This window comes from Prinia subflava, chromosome 5 (assembly GCF_021018805.1).
Source record: "Prinia subflava isolate CZ2003 ecotype Zambia chromosome 5, Cam_Psub_1.2, whole genome shotgun sequence".
NCBI classification, from domain to species: domain Eukaryota; kingdom Metazoa; phylum Chordata; class Aves; order Passeriformes; family Cisticolidae; genus Prinia; species Prinia subflava.
The window spans coordinates 53,089,920-53,109,557 of NC_086251.1; the positions used below are offsets into that span (position 1 = coordinate 53,089,920).

General features: G+C 44.2%; 1 protein-coding gene across 2 annotated transcripts in view; it reads left to right on the forward strand.

Annotated features, from left to right (window-relative positions):
* RCOR1 (REST corepressor 1) overlaps window positions 1–19,638 on the forward strand; it is an 81,920-nt gene that overhangs the window by 29,264 nt on the left and 33,018 nt on the right. For both annotated transcript variants that reach the window (XM_063399411.1, XM_063399412.1), the window contains one exon: window positions 12,218–12,301. In XM_063399411.1, the coding sequence (XP_063255481.1) occupies window positions 12,218–12,301 (84 nt within the window). The remainder of the gene's footprint in view (window positions 1–12,217; window positions 12,302–19,638) is intronic.

Below are 19,638 nucleotides of genomic sequence, written 5' to 3' on the forward strand. Positions count from 1 at the left end.
ACCACGTGGTGGTTGCGTTTTAGAGCCTGTAGGGCCCTGCGCCTGCAAACTTCTGGCCTCTTTGTTAAACAGGGTGGGGAAGGGGATCGTGCGGGTTTGCTTTTCCCTGAAGCGTCTGAGCAGAAAGCCACGAGCTTTTCTGCAGGCTGCTCCGAGTGCTGTGGGCCTCCTCTCCGTGTTCACCTCCGGGCTTGTGTCCCGATTGATTTCTTTGTAAATATGCTGTGGTATGCAAATGCTGGCACTGCAGAAGGAGCGTTTGTAATCCTAAAGCAGAGGCAGCTCAGGAAAATCCAACGTCTTTGCAGAGCTCTGCCTCTCTTTTGCTCCTCTGGGCTGCAAGTGTACTTGCTGCTATTTAGTGCTGAGAGCCTGTGTCTCCTGGGCTTGGTTCACTGTTACTTGGCACCTTTTAGGATCAGTTAGGTTAAGCGTGAAGTGGGAATCTGCAGAGTGAGGCAAGGCAGTGTGCAGCAGTGATGAATTGCTTAGCCTCTCCTGTTATCATACAGTGTTCTTGCTCTGATTATTAATGTAGATGCAGGACAAACTAGTTCTGAGATTCTTTGAAGGTGAGAGAAGGAGAGAAACCAGATAAGTTGTTCTGGATAGTCTTTTAGTAAAAGTTGAATGTTAAAACCAGAATGCCATGATTGTTAGCTACACTTTAAATATAGTCCTTACTGCGCCTCTGAGTTTGGCAGAAATGGGGGAAAAAACAAACTAACTTGTGAAATCTGTTGGAAAATTGTGATCCAGGAGATGCCTGCATTTCAAGGGCATGTTAAATCTGACTTTGTGTTTTTGGGTATGAATATTATCCTTACAGCACCCTGTGGAGGTGGGCCCCATGCAGACAGAAGGAGAGGGACTGTCTGTACCTTGGGGAGCTTGTGGGCTAATGAATGCACCAGTCATCTCCAAGGAGAGCTGGAAGCAGACTGAGTTTTCAAGATCTGATTTGAAATATCACAAATGTGTTATCTGTGGGTCCCTATTTGATTTCAGCATTTCTGAGAGTGGGGTGGTGAGGGAGGATGATCCACAGTTAGGGGCTCTTACATGGGGTCAGGGAAACCTCGCTCAGCCTCTGCGAGCCTGGCAGTCAGCGCTTTGCGTGTGTGTGTGTTGATAAAAGCTCTCATCTGCTGGTAGGGGTGCTGCGAGGATAAGGACCTGGAAGAGTGTCATGGATGGGGGTGAGAGGAGGATATGCAACTGTCACAGACGTTTAGAAGTCGGATTTGTGTGGGTTAAACTGGGCATGCTCGCAGCCTGTTGATTGCAGTTGCACACCACATCGTGCATGACTCAGTGCTGGGTGGGATTTGATACATAAGCTTCTTGTACGCTCACGTTGGCCTGAGGACGGGTATCTGTTTCGGGAGGTGACTGTGTTGGAAGAGGAGGCTGTGTCCCCTTTCTGAAGGCTGCGATTTCCACAGCTCTGCCAGCCAGGCCACCTCTGTAAAACCAGCTTTGGGTAGAAATGGGTCAGTTTAGATGACTTCAGGACAGAGGTGAGGCCTCTCCTGGGCCTGCTGGCAGGCTGCTCTTGGTTCTGCTGCTCTTGGAGGGCACTACCTCCATCAGGGAGGTGCAGTGGTGGTGCCTTCCTTGGATGTCCAGTCTATTCAAAGCACTCAGCTGAGTCTGGAAGATGTGTTTGCCACTGTTGTGTGATGGACTTCTCTGCTTGTGGCCTTGAAAAGTGTGGGTGTTTGACTCAGGTTTTAAAGAATAATAATGTGACAAGCCCCCTACTGGCTCCACCTCCCATTCACATAATGTTTTGTGACTGTGTTTGAGAGCTGACTGTGCTTGTTCATTGGACTGTATAAAATTATTTGGTACTGCAAGAGCAGAGTAACATGAAATTTCTCTCTCAGTTGTCCTTTTTGGTGGACTCTTGTCTGGATGCAGATGTGAGTGTGTCCTGTCTGCTTGTCTTTCACAGCATTGTGTTGCCAAGCCAGTAACAAGTTTGCCCAGCAACCTTATTTTGCAAGCCACTGAGCATAGCTGGTCATTAGTTTTTTAAAATTTATCCTTATCTCCTGAGACGTGGGGTGAGGATGAGAGATGCCCACATCCCATATTCTTTGGAGACTGGGTTCTAGTTAGTCAGGTCTGTTCCTGACTGTTGTCCTTGCAAGGTCTTTTGGAGTGGAAAAAATAAACCAGTCACTCTGTTCACCAAGAATCTACATTTTATGTCACTGGTGCTTTCCAGGCACTTGTTACTTCCACTAATCAGTTTAAGTTATCTCAAAAGAAGGCTGTCATGAACTTTTGACGAGTGGGAAGAGGTATTGCTAAAAATACCAAAAAGTAATTTCTGCTTACTTAAGACTGACTTGTTTTGTTTCTTCTTACATTGGGCAATAGAAATAGGCCAGCTAGTCCTTAATGTGTGGGAAAGATGAGTAGAATGCTGCATGCTGGGGTTGCCAGGGAGTGGAAAAGGGTGGCTTGAGCTGAGGAGTGGGGAGTACTTGAATGGGTGGCCGAGGCAGCCTTGCTGTTTAACAGGAAAGGGAAGAGGGGGAGATGCAAGGTCTGAGAAACCCTTCTGTTGGCTTCTTGCTCCTTGTGTCACTTTTCCTGGGAGAAGAAACCTTGGGAAGCCAAGGATGTCCTCCATCTGCGGGTTGGAGACGAGTCACTCTGCACTTGTCACTCTCCAAATAAAGCAGAACTTGTGTATTCCCCATTTCAAATTACATATCTCATTATTTCTGTTTCTCACCTTATTTTTACTACCAACAACTGGATTGTCCTTTTGTCACAAACCAGTATGTGAATGGGAGGAGGGGGCAGTGGGGGGAGGGAGTGTGGGCATCTGCTGAATGGAGAGAATGGGCAACGTGTTCAGTCTTGTGGCAGGTGACACTTGTTGTGTGCTGACTAAAATTGAGGAGGAGGGTAGGGTGGAACAACCCTTAACTGTATGTGTACAGTAGTGGTCTTTAAACTGCCCTTAACTATTTGTACAGCAGTGGTCTTTAAATTTGGTATTGCCTTTCCAGATAAAGATCGTGGTAGACAGGGTTTTTTTCATCAACTCAATGGTAATAATGGAAAGGCAAGTGTATTGTTAAAAGCTGTTATGAAAGCATCTGAGAACAGAACAACACCTCATTATGGCATGTTTATAAATCCTATGTTGTACTCTCTCTTTGAACACTGTGTACAGTTCTGGTTGTGCCCCATTCCCATCCCTCCTCCATGTGCTGCTTAGAGCTGTAAGATAACTAAAGTACAGGAATTATTCTTGCTTCCCATCTCCATACGAGGGAGAGGAGGAAAAGCCCTGGACTGTCTTGCTTGGAAAGTGGATGACTGAGAATACTGTAGTAGAACTGTAAAACAACAAGAGACATGGAGGAGGTGAACAGGGTGCAGTTATTCTCTGCTTCTCATAAGGCAGGAAATGGGGCCACCAAATGAAATGACTGGGTAGCAGCTTCAGAGTAGAGAAGGGAGCGTGTGCATGGGCTTTCTTTGTTCTCCTTCAGACAACAAACATATAATTAAATTGAAGCACTCTGCCACAGGATGTTGTAGATGCCAAAATTACAAATGGGTTCAAAAAGAATTAGTCTATTTGATGGATTTTTTTTTTTCATTCCCTCCTCCCATGAAGGGCCATTAAATCCAGTGATGCAGATACAGTACCAGGCTCAGGAAGTCTCTCTGCTAGTCTTGGTCTTGTTATTCCTGAGTGCTGCCTGTGAATAATGGGCAGGACTGGCCCAAGCAGCTGCTGTTCTTAAGGGAACACAACAGAGGACCCCGTTCAGAGGGTGGGCAGAGCTGGGGGCTGGCTTAGTAAAGAAATGGGAGGCTGTATGAATGTGGAGCTGTGCATGTAGGAGTTGCTGATTGTCAAAGATGAGGGGAGGCAGCAGGATCAGGATTTGTGATGGAAAGAGAGGATGTGTTTGCCTTATCTTTGCTTCCTCATCAGTAGGTTGTTTGGCTTTAAATAGATTTAGCAGTGTCTAGATGTTTGTCAGCAGCACAAGACCTAGCATTTGAGGAAACTGCGGTGTTATTGTTGTTCCTTTTCTGTATATTCTATATGTGGCTCTTCACTTGCTTGAATGTAGGAATTCCTGTGTAACTTTTTGGTCACCTGAATGAAACTGTAAGGGAAATAGTGTGGAAGGCCAAAAAAGGAAGGAAGGGAAGAAGTGTCATCTTGTTGGGTGAGTGTTCAGGGAGAATAGAAACCAGCAGTAGTTTGCTTATTGTAGCTTGGTTTTCAGATCTGATTGTGTGCATACATTAACTTATTTTTAACAAACTTTAAAATAGTTCACTGTGTGGCTCTGTGGAGGTGCTTCGTTGGTGTGGTTTGTTGTTGTTGTGTGGTTTTTTTGGGTTTGTTTGTTTTTGTGTAGAGTTGTGAGCGTGCAGGGATTCCCAAGGTTCCTGGCAGGATATGGGTCCGTGTGGCAGCTGTGGGTTGTGGGGCCCTAGCCATAGGGTGCATGGGGCCCGTGAGGCCCATGTGTGGTGCTTGCTCTTGTTGGTACTGACTGGTAGGATGGGATGGGTCCAGTCCCATTGCAGTCCTGATGGAGCTTTGGAGCTGCTCCAGCACTGGAGTGCAGTGTGGGGAGGTGGGGGGTGCTCCCTAGGATGTGGAGCAGGGAGAAGTGTGCTTGGGAGGGCAGGTGAGCCTCATCGGTTCAGTGTTACACATGTGCTGCAGGCTTTGGCTTTGTTCTGGTTGCTGTGCATTCAGGATTGCTGTGGTACAGTTAGCAGCTGTCCTCCTTAAAAAAAAAAAGTGGATGGTGTTTTAAAAAGGCTTGCAAGAGATCACTGATAAAATCTTGATCAAATGTGCATTTTCTTTTTCCTCTTAATTTTATACTTAATTCTCTCTTTAAACAAACCCCAACCCTTTCAAATTTCAGTACAGAACCCCAGCCTTGTCTAGACAAAAGCCCGTTGTGATCAGCAGAGGTGTGCTGCTCAGTTCTAAGCATGTGCAGGGCTGTATTCATGATCCTGGTGGGGTAATGTGCTTCCTGCTTGTGTATGGATTGCAGGGCTTGTCCGTGCAAAACTCGCTGAAGAGCTCGGGTTGGAATTGTATGGGTGTAGAAAATTTTACACACTGAAAGTGTGTACTGAAAGGCTGTTTGCTTGTATAGTTATTCAGACCTCATCTATGGCTGCACATTGGTGCCACCTGCTTGCAGGAGAGAAAGAGCAGACTCCTATTATTCAAGAAAAAAAATACAAGGCGAGGCCTCAACATCTGTTCTGGCTTTATTGTTTGGTCTGGCCTGGGCTGTGGGCAGAATGTAGGCCACAGCTTTTGCGTTACTGCTGGCTCCTACACTGGGAAGGCATCTTGGATCAGATGTGTTCTTAAAAGGTTTAAAAATAGTAATACAAAGATGCAAAGTTCAAACTTAGGATGGGTTGAACTTGATTACTTTAGAGAAAAGGCAGCTATTGCTATCTATGCTTCTTCTCATTTTCTCTTTCATTTCTTCTAATGGTAATAATTTTTATCACTGCAAAGTGACCTTTGTAATCATTGCTACGTGATTAATCTTTAACTGAGTAATTTTTAAAGCAATATTTTGCACACAGTTGTAGTGTATGATACTGTGGGGTTTTGTAGCACAATACCTACAGTCATTTTGGGGCAATATGGCCCTTCACTCCATTTTTCCAGTGCTGCTGCTCTGTATAGAAACTCAAATAGTTGCTTTTGTTTCCCTAGGCAGATACAAAAATGTCCTCAGAACTTTATTTGCATATAGATTATAGTGCCAGCCGGGTGTAGTCATGTATAGGAAGAGCTAACTGCTTCTTCATTTATAGCTTTTTAATTAAAAAATATTTCTTAGTTTTCAGGATTCCAATTTGTTTCATTTAATGCTGCTATAGTGTGTACAATGATGTTATTTCTATGAGGTACCAGCTGCTATGACTAGGCAGTCCTTGGAAAACACGAATGAAAGGGGATCACAAGCATTATCTGCTGACTCAGGGAGAAGTCACATGCAGAAGGAAGTGGAGATGAGCAGCAAAGTTCTTCAAATGTCTTTGACTTGCTGCTTGGGACATGAATGCCAGTAGTGGGGAAGGAAGGTGGAAAAAGCTTTCCTTCTGACTCTGAATTTTGTCAAATTCTCTTGTGCCACAGAGGTGTTGTGCTACTGTACCACAGCCATGCATTTACAGTTACACTGTGAGCCTGAGTAATACCAACGAGCCCATAAGAGAGAATTTTTTTGTGCTGTGGGAGCCCGTGCCTCCCTTGTTTTACTTTGTTTGGCAGCCATCATGGGTACTGTAGACAGGGGGTTTTACACTATGCAATAAAATTAAGTTCTGCATTGGTAAAGTGCAAGGTTGGGAATGGAAGCACTTGCTTAATCTCACTTTGCTAGAAGTAAATACATTAGATTTGATCCAAAACTGCTTTAAGAAGCATTCAGCAGCTAAATTATTATATGGCATCTCCAGCTCTTCCAAATAATAAAAGCATCTATTCACCTTTGGATATTCTATAATGCATGTTTTATATATAATGCTCCAGGTTGCATATTAAAAGGAGGAGATATTTCTTACACTTTCTTTTAAAACCTGTGATGTGTGATTTAAAAATGAGTTAGTCCCAGTTGGGAGGGATCAGGAAATGCTGTTATAAAGCAGTAGCTTTCTTAGGTGGGAATCCTGCCATCCTGTGCCTTGGGTATTTCAGTTGTTGTATAAACTTTATTAACTTCATGAAAGACATAGTTCAGATCTGGAAGTATATTCTTACCAGTTGTTTTGCAAAAGATCAGTACCTGAAGACTCCCCTGTAGTTTTATGGCAAATACTTTCAAAGTTTGGTTTAAGGCTCAAGTTTGCTTTCCAGAGAGGGTACAGAGGTGTGTGTTTGTATCAAGCACCTGACTGTGGATCTGCTCTCCTGAGTTACCTTTTGCTGATTCTAAATAAGAGAAGCAGCTGACTAGAGCAGGGTCCCACTCCTCATGGTGTGTGTTGCAGTGCTCTCACACAGTCATGTGTTAGTGTGCTTTGCTTTGAAATCCGGAGGGTTTCAATAGCTCTGAAATGTCTCGTGCAGACAGCAACAGCAAAAACATCAGAGGCTACTGAAAGGGTTATGGAGAAAGAAAAATGCTGGAGGTGTCCTGTCTAAGCCTTACTTTGACTTGGGCAGGATACAACTGGAAGCAAAATGTGTCTTGACATCTGCAGGAGGTGAGTATCATTTCTCCCAGGGGTCAGTACAGGTGTCAGAAGGAAATGTAAAGCTCCTGAATGGCTCACAGCTGTGGCTGGATCATGCAGCATCCTTGGGAGGAGCTGTGAGACAGAGCAGGTCCCTCAAGTGCAGGAACTCCAGTGGGAGCTGGCACTGCTGCCTTGCACGGAAACGAAATAACAGATGACAGAGTGATTGGTGGCTCTTTGAGAGGCCTCTGCTCCCACTGAGTTTATTCTGGCATGTTTCTTCTCCAACTTGGAGAAGAAAAATAAAATATGATGTGTCAGGCTGGAGCTGCACAGTGCTGGGCTCCTGCCTGCAGGCATTGTTTTGCCTTCCTGCATGCTCCTTGTGTACGGTGTCCATTCCACCTGTGGTCCTTAAGACAGTTTAAACTGGTGCTGTGATTGAGGGAGGTGTCCTGGCTGTCCCTGCTTCCTTATTCTTCTTCCTTGTCTCTAAAGATATATGGTAGAAAACCTGGAACTGGTATTAATTTTAAAGCTAATAGCTTTTTTGTTGGATTACTTTTAGGTTTTTTTAAAGCTCAGGTAGATCCCCTGCTTTGGTTTGTGAAGTAGATGGTGGAAAGGGAAACAATGCTCTCATTTGCAGTGGTGCTGTTGAACCATTGTATTTCCTTCTGATGCCAGTTACTCCATGGCTAGCTTGAAATTGGGGAGGGGTTGGAAGGACAGGGAAGGTACTCTCTGACCTGTAGGGGGGACTTGATGTACGTACACTGCTACAGTGACCTTTGGTAGTTCCTGTTTGGAGACATTCCTGTTTCCATTTCCCTATCAGGTATCCTGCCTTGACAGCTCCTGGGTAGAGGTGAGGAGAGCCTTAGCTGCTGTGGATCAGGGTTTCAAACCTTGCAGCGTGCTGCTCTTGCGTGTGCCAGGCCTGTGCATTAGCTCAGGGAGCTCCCAGGGATGGAGAGCCCCAGTCTATGGGTGGAAGTGATAGGATATTAAGTGGCTGTGTTGTTTCTCTCCTTGCAAATCAAGGTATTTCTATGCAGTGGTTTTAAGATGTGTCCTCACAGCTCGGAGGGGGAACCCCAAAGCCCCTGCAATATTTTAGTATAGTATTGAGATATGTGTGTGTTCTGCCCTGCTTCATCTCCTCCCTTGCACACTAGAACTTCTTGGGCTTGTGCATTAAACCACATCTGTAAAATGGGACAAACTTGAAAAGTAACGTTTTCCTCTCAAAGTGAATTTTAAGCTGGATTGGTTCTCTCCTGGATTTTAGTGTATAGTCTGTGGAGTAGGGGTATGTTCTGGTGGTAAGAAAAGAGAGAAGAGATACAGTAACTGCTGTGGAAAAAGCAACATGACACTGTGCCTGGTTGGGCTGCTCTTCTCTGCCTGGGTAAAGGAGAGGGGAGTTTGCATTCCCTGTGAATTCTGATACTGGAACGAAATTTAGGGTGTGCTGCTTGTAGTAGAAGGTCTTCCTCTTGGAAGAAGCAACCATGATTCCTGATAGACTTGGGACAAATGGGAAAGCTAACAGTGGGAAAATTATTACAGAGTGTTTGCTCCCACAACTGTGATACGGAATTAATGGCTGTGGCAGAGACTTTACAAATATCTGGTAGGTAGCTAGATGAAAGTGCAGGATTACCTGAAATGTCAGATTGTCTTGTCTGCCATTATACAGCTTCTCTAAACACAGGTTGCACTGGTTTAACTGCAGTTGCTTAAACAAGCAAACGTCATTGATCCTAAATTGATCTGTTCTCCTAAAAAAAGTAACCCTTGCTTTTCTTAAGTGGTTATTTTTTACATGAAATATGCAACAGATTAAATTGAATTATCTTTACAGCTTTATCACTGAAGTGCAGAATGTCAGAATTCATCCTGTTTTTCCTTGTTCAGAAGCATGGGACAGTGCTGGTGAGCACTGCAGCTGTGTTTGGAATAGGGCTGTAAAGAGATATAACAGCCACTCTGTTCTGAGGCTCCTCTTCTGCTCTCGTGGCTGTTGCTCTGAAGCAATAATTTCATTTCAATGTGCTTCCAAATTCTGAGCAAGCTCTTAAGCTTTTCCTTGGTCCATCATGCAATAAGAGTACTTAAGTACAGTGAGTACTGTGTATATTTATGGTGGGATCAGCACTGTACTTGGAAGAATGCCTGTCATGTCTGCCTTACATATGAGGGACAGTAAATGTTGGGGCTGTGGGCTTGAGAAGGGGTGCTGGGGAGGATGTGGTGCTGGAACGTGAAAGACCTGGCAAGCATCTTGGAATGTAGGGAGGGAGTATCAGCCTTTATGGATGTTTGAGGAATACCCCGCTCCCATCTTTTCATGTGTGTCGGTCTTTAGGTGCTTCTGCACTTTGTAGAAAAGCAGGAGTTTCAGCATAACCCTAGTGTGTGCCTTGGACTGGCCTCTACAGGTGTCAAGGAATGAGGCCTGAGGGTGGATAGGTGTGGGCTTGGATGGAAAGGTGGAGCAGGGATAAGTTGCAGGAACACTGGAGGTGCTGCTTCACACCCATTCACAAGCCCCGTGGAACTTGGCTGCTTAGTGCTACAGAGGGGCTGGAGAGAGGCACACACTGGGCTGTGGGAACTGGGCAGAAGGGGGTCCTGAGCATGGCATGAAGCCCAGCATGTGCAGGCACCTCTGTGTATGACGCCCAGAGAGGGAATGCGTGGCTGGGAGCAGGTAGATCCTAACCCAAGGCTTTTCCTTGGCAGAGGGAGTTTCTGAGTACCTGTTATGAAGCTTCGATGGAGCATGAGGAACACATTTCACCACTCTGCTTTTGGTGCCATGAGGTCCTCCTGTGTTTATCACCACCTCCTAGGGCTGGCTCAGGTCACAGCCTGGAAGGGCTGTTGGGCTCCCTCTGCAAAGCCCCAAAGCCTGACTTGGGGTTTTAACCATGGAAGGTGAAACTTCACCCAACTTACTGTGGGTGAGCTGAGCTAGTGGTGCACTGCTCCTTACGGGGGCAGCTGGGCTGGGGTGTGCACCTGATGTGTCCCAGAGCAGAGGAGGTTCAGACTGCTAAACTGGGAGAAAACTTTCTTGTTTTCCTGGTTTAGGTGGGCTTTGCCAGTTCAGTGAGTGAGAGTGCTAAAGGCAGGCTGACATTGCCTGTGTTACACCTTACTTGGCAGTGTATGGGCATCAGACTCCTGCAGTGGGTACTGGGGGTATGTTGGGATTTGGGTGGAAGTGTTTGAATTCATGAAGACCTGACTGATGATTTCTGTCTTTGAGTATGTGATAAGAATGTGCTTTTAAGTGTAGGTTAAAGTGAGGAGAGAGACTTTATTTTTCTGTTCTTTGAGCCCCATGTTAGACTGTAGTAGAACAGGCCATCTTGGATAAGGAGAGTGAAGAGAAAAATTTGATGAAGGTGAGCCTTAGGGTTGACTCCTTCTTTGCATCCCAGCCTAGACCTGAGACGAGGAAGAAGGTAAAATTTAATGCCAAATGTTTCAGGACTTGTAATTTTAATTTCAGACACTCTTTGTGTTCTGTGTCTGGTCTTCACCTCCTATCTCTTGCCAACAGGGGATGTTGTCTCTTCTCACTCCTTTTTTTTTGCCTAGTGTAGAAAGTAATGAACATGCAGAGTGTGCAAAATACCTTGCAAAATACCAAACAACTATGCACAGTTGCTGACCTCCCTAAAACAACGCAAAACCTTCCCAAACACGCGAGAGAAAGATAATTGTGATGTCTATCATGAGAAAAACCTGCTAGTTCAGTGTAAATATGTTGCTGACAGGTGGTTATTTTTAATACGTACTATCTGTGCTTTAAATTTAATGTTAAAATATTTTTGTCATCTAAACCCTGACTGTTCTTAGCTGAGCAGCTTTCAGATTAAAACCAGTGGTGAAACCATGAGTGTTCATAGTACTGTAATGTAATTTTGTGTTACAAGATCTTTTCTGACTTGTTTTAACGCATCATGAAGTGGTGGTTATATGTCTAATTGCACAGCACAGAGAAAATACCATTGTGTTGAAATATTGCATAAAACTTGAGCGTTAAGTGGCATTTTGTAGTGGAAATAGTACTATAGGTACTCATTCATAACAAGATTTGCAAGTTTCTCTCTGCCAGGGCAGGTGGTTGGGCTGGCTGTGTGTGTGCTGACTCAAAGGAGGGAGTTTCTTTTTTTTCTCTTGTCCTCTTCCTCTTCCTCCTCTTTCAACTGCTTGTGACCGAACACCATCATTGACAAGAGCTTGCTCTTAAAGCATACCTTAGTTTGAAGTTGCTTTTTCAAACTGTGTGCAGCTGTGGATCTTCACTTGAGACTTTCAGAGCTCTCCTGCCAGCCAGGTGTTAAGCTGGTTAAAAACAGACTTGTTATCTGAGTGGGGGTGTGTCTCAGTGTGGATGTGAATGCATTTGGATTTCTCTGGAGCAGTTGAGACTGGGACCTGACTGTAGCCTGAGGGATGCAGTGTCACCTGTGTGGGCACAATTCCTGATTGTATGGGGGATGGAGGCACAGAAGAGCTGCTGGGATGGTGCAGGAGGTGCTCAGAAGTGCAGTGTGGGAGGTTTTATGCATGTGCCTACCCTGAAGGGTTAATCTGTCTGCACACTGCAGTCTCATGATGTCCAGGGCTTGGAGCCTGCTGCCTGAGCCTAGCTCCTCCCTTTTTCATTTAATGATGGCTGGAAGAAAAATAATCAAGTGTGCTGGATGAGAAACATTAATTAACTTTTAATTTAGATCTAACGTATGCTGCTTAGTGTACTGCATGAGAGTGTGCAGTATCTGTCATGTTATATAGAGGGTGATGCATTGAAGAAACGAGGAAAAGCCTCAGGTCTGAATGGGAAGATGGGGTTTTAACTCTGTGGATGGGTTTTATATCTTGATTAAAAGTTGCAGATGTGTGATAAGTTGCTTTTGTATCCATTTTGCATGTGAAATTACTTTCTCTGTAACTTGGTTTGTATCTGTTTTCTCTAAAGCCAAACTTGCAAGGCGAAGTCAAGAGAGAGAGAATCTCGGCATGCTGGTCTGGTCACCTAACCAGAATCTGTCTGAAGCAAAATGTAAGTCTCTTCAACTACTTTTATTCCCTTTTTTCCTTACATGTATCACTTCAAGAATGCAAAGTTGCCACTTTTGGTAGAGAGGTTATATCTGTGACCTTTCCATTATGAGTTGAAATTAATTTGAAAAAATGAAAGCCTGCAAAGCAGTCCCCAGATGATCTTTGTTCTCCGCTGGGCAGCTGCTCAGTGTCGAATCCATGGGGACAGGGAAAGCAAGAGAAATGTGACAAACATTATTCCATGGTATGAATTCTTTAAGATGCTCATCTGCAGGCCTACAAATCGGCTTTTTTTGCTGTTGGTGCTGTAGAAGACAATAGAAAAAACTGGGGAGAGCAAAATGAAAAGTGTTGGGGGGTGGGGGGAAATACTTAGTAATTAGTAGTACCTTTTCCTCCACAAAGACAAATCCACATCTGGAGCTCATGGAGGTTTTTAAATGCCAGAACAATTGCAGTGCCTTGCAATTCCACGTGAGGGCAATTAACAGCGCTCTGTGTGTGTCTGGGAACAAGTCTCAGTGCTGCTGCCAGATGGCAGAACTAGTGTTTGAAAGGCTTGTCTAGCTACAGTTCTCCTCATGAATAAGTAGGACTCCTTGATTAAAGGGCTGCTGTTTGAATGCAGTAACTAAACCTAAGCGCTTTTGGGGGAGGGAGCTGAAAAGAGCTAATTTTGACTTTGTGCTTATACCTTGGTTGTTTTCTTTTTTTTTTATCCTTTCTGATTCTGGGGCGAAGAACGAGGATCATGCATTCCTGTTCCTCTGCAGTTTTTGTGGCACTATTAACTGAATAACTGATTTTCCTGTAGACTCAAGGCCTGGGATGCATCATAAGGCACATGTGAAGATGTAGTGGCATTTGCAAATTAAGGCAGCAGAGATTGTGCACCAACTGGCTCTGTCATGAAAGGCCTGTGCTCTGCCCTGGGGCATTTGTTCCACTGAGCAAGTTGCCCCTTAAATTACAGAAGGATGATGGTACTGATTTGCAGATAAAAAGGGCTTTGCAAGGATCATATTTGCCTTCTCTCCGTGTCTGCTCCCTCCTGGCTATTGGATGCTGAAATAAATAAGACTGATGAGGAGAGGAATGTATTTGACAGTTATTTACATCTAGAAACCTCTTAAAAGGTATAACAGCAAGAAATAGTTGCAGCCACCAAAAGGAGTGCCTGACTGTTCATGGGTTGTCCATGACACCAGATTCCTGTAGCTCCCTCTCAAGTCTGAATGTCTTTTGAAACTCAGCTCAGCTTTGGAACCTTTAACTCCTGCCTGATAGGAAGCTGGTTTCTTGAAGAGGGAAGACAGAATGGAGGAGGAAAAGAAGGGAAGATATGTGGGTAAAATAATCCTTAACTGAGTATTCTGTGGTAATTGGCACAAAAATATACTCACAGAGCATAGAGAGGATATAATATCTGCTGAGAACATGTCATGAGCATAAGACGTAATTTAAAAAGTAGTATGACATTGATAAATAAAAAATAGGTGGCTGTTGTCTGTTAGTAAAAGTAAAGTACAAGTACAAGTAAAAAAGTTGGGAAAAACATAAAAATAAGAGGAGGGCTAGAAAGAATTTCTCAAAATATTGAACATTTTAGTAAGAGTATTAGGCTCACCAGTGAGTTCACCTTCCAAAAGAGGTACAGCAAAAACAACCGTAAAATTCATTTGGAGTTTGGGGAAGTGAGGTATGAGGCTGTTGCACCATACATGGCACAAAAATACCTCCCAGGTACCTATTTGATACAGAGGGATGGAGTTAAGAAATTAGGTATCTAGTAGTAGTAAAAATCCAAAGGAGAATTGTGAGAGGTGGCTGAGGGGACCTTGGGGTGGCAGATGGGAAGAGGGCAGCTGTGCAGGGAATGAGGGTACAGGGTGGAGGCTGGTTGGTCATAGCTTTGTTTTGTGTCAATCTGAGCTGATCCTTTTGAAAGGAATCAGGTATTCCTGTCTCTATGTGACATTTTTAAAAAATGAACTGTGAAAAATAAATGCTGCTGAAGGTAGGAGCTTTTGCTTTTCTTTTGAAACTAAAAATTGATTGATTGGTAGAATAAGTTTATTGCTCTAATGTATTCAAGAGAGCTGTTAGGAACTGATTGCATGAGAGCCTGATTCAGTCCCTCTTCCTTGCAAAAGATGGGAACTTCCTCCAAAAGACCAGTGCTCTGCAATGGCTGTAGAGCACTTACTAAATGTATCACAAGCAGAGTTCCCTAGTCTGCTTTATGGTTTATGATGAAAGAACATCAGGGGACAGGAGGTCTCTCCAGCTGCTCTCAAGTTCACTGACAAGTCTTGGCATCGTTGATAGTGAATCCTAATTAAATGACATCCATGGGGATGTGTGAGAGGACCGATGATGATCAGCATTTCCATCAGTGATGCGGGAATTGATATAGAATTGTGGATGAGCTGTAGACTGACAGGATGGTAAATAAAATTAATGCTACTGACAGTCTTGTAGAGTGCTTTGGGTATTTTCCTTACGTGGACTGCTGCCAATGCAGTGGGCTCTTAATGACCCAACTGCAAGGTTATGAGTCTCAGTACTGAAATCTCTGGCTTTCTACACCAAGCCTGATGTTTGGAAAGAAATGGCTTAGAGAGCAATCTTGGGGAAACAGTGGGCAGGTAATTCAGCAAAGCTCCCCAGTGTCCTGCCTGACCCAGAAGATGATGTGGGTGTAAAGAGTGAGGTAGTCACTGGAACAGTTTGCTACCTCTCCACCTAGCAGCATTCAGGAGAGTGAACCTTGGCTTTAGTGCTTAAAACCTGGGAAAAGGATGGAGACAGGAGCTGCTGAAACAATTTGGAAACAGAAGCTGAAGCAAACTCCATCTGTTTAGCTTACTGAGAAGAGACTGAAAGGGATCTATTGTCAATTATTATCTCAAAGAGAAATTTTGACATAATAGGAGACACACATAATACAAATAGATGGCTGCAAAATAAACCCACACAGACTGAAAGAAAATGTCCGAGTGTGTGGAGGGTTTTTTTTGGAGACTGACTACTGGAAGTAATCCAGGGAAGTGATGGATTCTTGTATTTCTTGATGCCTTTTTAAACCAAGGGGTTTTGTGATGTATTATCCGTGCTTGGGGAGATCCTTAGCAATATGAAATTGCAAGTGGAAGGAGCTGTGGTCTCCAGGAGGTTGGTGTAGCCCCTTGGGCTGTATGTGTGAGAGGCCCAGGTAGCACATCCGTTTCAGTACTGCTCTTCAGGCTGTGGGTGAACAAATCCTTCTAATCAGCAGTGCCTTTGTACCTGTGTTTATTTCTGTTTGTACTCCAAAGCCTTTAGTCCATCCTGTGCCTGTAAGTGACAGAACTCTTCTCTGTTCCCGTGGCTGAGGCTCGGCATGAAGATGGAAGCAGCACGTGTTGGTTCTTCCTCAGAGTGAACTGTAGCTCTCATGAGCAGGAGAGTTCTGTGCAATCAGTGGAACTTGTGCAACCCACCGTTGTTAAAGGGGAATCTGTGCTAAAAACAGAGTGGATCAGTGACTGCTCAGAGCCCAGCAGCAAACTGATGGGCTTGGCAGAGGGCTGGCCAGACTGTTGGAGGTTGTGGGAGGGTCTCCTGTAAGCTGCCGAAATGAATCCCAGAAAGACCAGTGCGTCAGCCAAGACCTGATGGATATCTGCATACCTGGTGCTCCAGACTCACACAATTAGTTAAAAGTTTGTTTGAGTCCCATGCACTCTGTGCTGAAGAAATGTTTTAATGACACTAGGGAAACCTTTTACCTGGATGTCATGAAGTGAGGGATGTAAGAGAGAAGATGAAAGCAAAAATGTGTTGGCACATCGCTGATTTTTTTATCCTCTGCCTTGTTAACCATTTTTCCTGGATACAAATCACTCACTGCCTTGCCCATATTAATACCAAAGTTGAATGCTGCCAGCATAGTCCATATCTACTGCCAGACTTCTGCCTTTGAGGGGTCACTTGCATAGCAGTGCCACCACAGTAGTCACAAAGTTAGCCCAAAACTAGAAATTTGTCCCATCTCTTTTGAAAGGAAGAAATGTTACTGTGCAGTAACTGAACATTTGGACTTAAAATAACTGTGTGCTTCCCTTCTAGTTTTGCTCCAAATACCCTGTGCTGTGGCTGGGTCACACCTCTCACAAAGAGCTCGCTCTCAAAGTGAGACTCCCGAGAGGCTCTGTGGACTTGGTGCCATGGAGGGCAGCTGTTCTGGCTGTGCTGGAGCTCTGTCACAGAGGATGGGGAAGGACACAGGAGGAAGAATGATGCCTTGAGCAAGGTGACATTGAGGAGCAGGAACAGCTAGGTGGGAGACAGGCATCTGCTCTCTTGGAGTGGCACGTGGTGAAGGAGGAGGGGAAATAGTGAAAAATGCATTGTAACGATGCTGTGGAAACCCTGCACAGGATCGAGCTGGGCCAGCATGAAGCTATTAATAAAACAGCAGTGTCTCTCTCTCTGCCAAGTGCGCCAGTGAGTGGAACCAAAAAAATTACTTTGGGTTGGTTTAGAAATGAGCAAGTGTTGGCATGCAGCAGCTGCCCAGGAGCGAGGCATGGACACCAGGAGAGAGGGTAGGATGTGATTATTGCTTTTATGCTTCTGCAGTTCAGAGGTGAACTACAAGAAGGAAAGAGGTATTGTTTTGCTAGTGATAAGCTGTGCTTTGAAAGTAATTTTTCGTCTCTCTTCTTGACAGAATATGTGTGCTGCTAGATGGGAGAGTATTTTTCTCACTGATATCTTGGTGGATATCTCCAGTGGATTTACAGTTTATGAGGTGTCACTGAGCAGGCAAACACTGTTCCTAATACCTGTGGGACAGTGGATCATGGATGGCAACTGGGTCTTCTGGTCTTGCAGTGCTGCTTCTGTTTGACCTGATGGCTGATGGGCATTGCCAACTTCAGCATTCACCAGTCCCTTCCTAGGTTATCCTGTGGCATCTCGTCTTTTGAGGCTGCTCCCTGCTTTACATTATGTCTGCCTTGGTGCACATGGGGGGAATTCAGACATTCTCCTTCCCTCTGCAGAGGGGAAATAGAAAGATCCAGGAGACATGGGGCCAGAAAAATCCCAGAATTAGGGGAAAGAGCTGAGTGCTCCAACATCCTCCTAATGGGTCTGGCCACACCCTGTGGCTGGAGGGAAAGGGAGCGGTCCCTAAATGTGCTGCAAAAGCTGATGCTGGGAAGGCAGGAATGTGCCAGCTGAGGCTGTGATGGAGGAAGAAGTGCTGGTTGCTATGGTTACTGAGGATATTAACCCTGTGGTGTTTGGATGGGCAAGGTTTAGTTAACTGTGCCACAGGCTGGCTAACTAGGAGCATGTGCTGCTCTACCCTAAGAAGTTATGAGTTGGCATTCAGGATTTGAAAAGCCCATGTCTCAACCACATTTTAAATGTGCCCTGGTCCTTAGTGTGTCAGCGGCCTTCTTAGGGTGCAAGTGAGTTTTGGTAGCTCTTCTATGTTGTGATGGTGAATGCCAGCATGTCTCAGGGCAGGTTGCAGTTTTAAGTGGACAGAGTCTGTCTCCAGCTTTAATTCAAGGGTTAATGTTTGCATAAAATGGACTCTAGATTACTCTTGAGTTTTTCTTCTAAAGAGAATGTTGAGCAAGCTTGGAAATCTGTTTTGTCTATTCTGTAATATAAAATTACTGTCAGAATAAAGAACATGAAAATATCTTCTAAGGTTTACTGCATGTGTCTGATCATGATTTGTGTGGCTGGTCTCTGTTTTCAGTGTGTATTTGAGCCGTAGGTGTTTTAAGAAGAGCTTCTGTTCGGACATAGCCTTTTCCCCTTGGCTTACTTATTTTGTCGTGTGAATTCTGTGAACATATGACTGTCACTGTCGTCATTAGCTCTCATTTTCCATGGGGCGTAGAGTGCCCCAGAAATAAATAAATACGAGCAGAAAACCACAAATGAGAGTGTAGACTGGGGAAACTGCTGATCTTAAAACCTCTCTTTTAGAAGAGAAAACCCATATTTACAAGATGCATTTAAAATGGAAGGGAATAGTGCTTCAGAGATATTTGAGAGCCACGTCCTCCCCAGGCAGTGTTCCTCAGGCAGCACAGTGAGGCAGAGGATATAGTATCATAGGTATCAGAAAAGCTGTTTTTAAGTCCCTCCGTCGTGCCCTAAACAGGGCCCTTGAAAGAGTTGAAATTGCTGGATTTTTTTGAATCCACTCTCTCGTCCATCCTCTATTGTGACCTGGTTTGTGGCTCCACAGAAGATTGTGTTGGTGCTCAGTAAAAGTGCAGCCACCTTGGCCAGGGATGAGAGAGTAGGAGCTGCTTAGTCTTTGCTACCACAGAGAAAAAAGTATTGTTGAACTCTTAGCTGAGCTTATACTTGGGGTTTTTTTGTGGTTGACTAAGTGCTGTGGGAGGTTGTGAAGGAAGATGCATATATGTTGTGCTTCTCCTGTTTAGGATTTTTCTGCTTGTTTGTGTCCAAGGTTTTACTTGTTGAAGTGTTGGTTTCCCCTTTTTTTTTTTTTGGTAGTAGTAAACGTATGAGTACTGAAAAAAGAGCTGCTAGGTCTCTAAGGGGTAGACTTCAGGAGTAGTGGTTGTCTCCCGAAGGTACATGCTGACCTTTTCTTGTTGCTCAAGTGAAGATAACAAAAAATTCCAAACTTAGGTTTGTGCTGTTTGTGTATGCTCCTTACCTAGAAATATCAATTTGCTGTCTGTCCCAGTGACAGTAAAAAGGATTAATGTAAAAGCAGAATTTGGTTTATGTTTATCCCTAATCCAAATTTCATATTATGCAGTGAACTTGGCAGCTGTGAAGCTTGGATGTAAATACAGTAGCTGAAGAATGCATCTCCATGAATTCAGAAATGAAAGAATTAGTGTTTAATTTAAGATTCAGCTTGAATTTAGCTGTAGAAATAATAGTCATGGCCACTTTTCCCAGCACCTGCAGTCGCTGCAGAAAGTGCTCAAAAGACGAAGGTGAAGGAATGCAATTTTTCGTTTTAACTAAGGCAACTTTTGATGCTTATAGTAGCAATATTATGAATAGCAAAAAGAAGATAACCAGCATTCAAAGGCTGTGAGTGTATCCCTGAAATGGCTGAGTTGTCTCAAACTTAGATACAGTTTCCCCTTCGTTTGTCATCTGCTGTGCTAGTTGCTGTTGCAGTGCTGTGTGGAAATCTCAGAGCAGTTCTTTCATCGTTATTGCTGCAGGTTGATATTTCTGGATCCTGAATGCATATTTAAATTAAGATGAATTTTTAACCCTTTCACAGCAGTGGAGTCAGGAAAGCAATTTAGTTTGCAAGAATAGGGTGTGTAT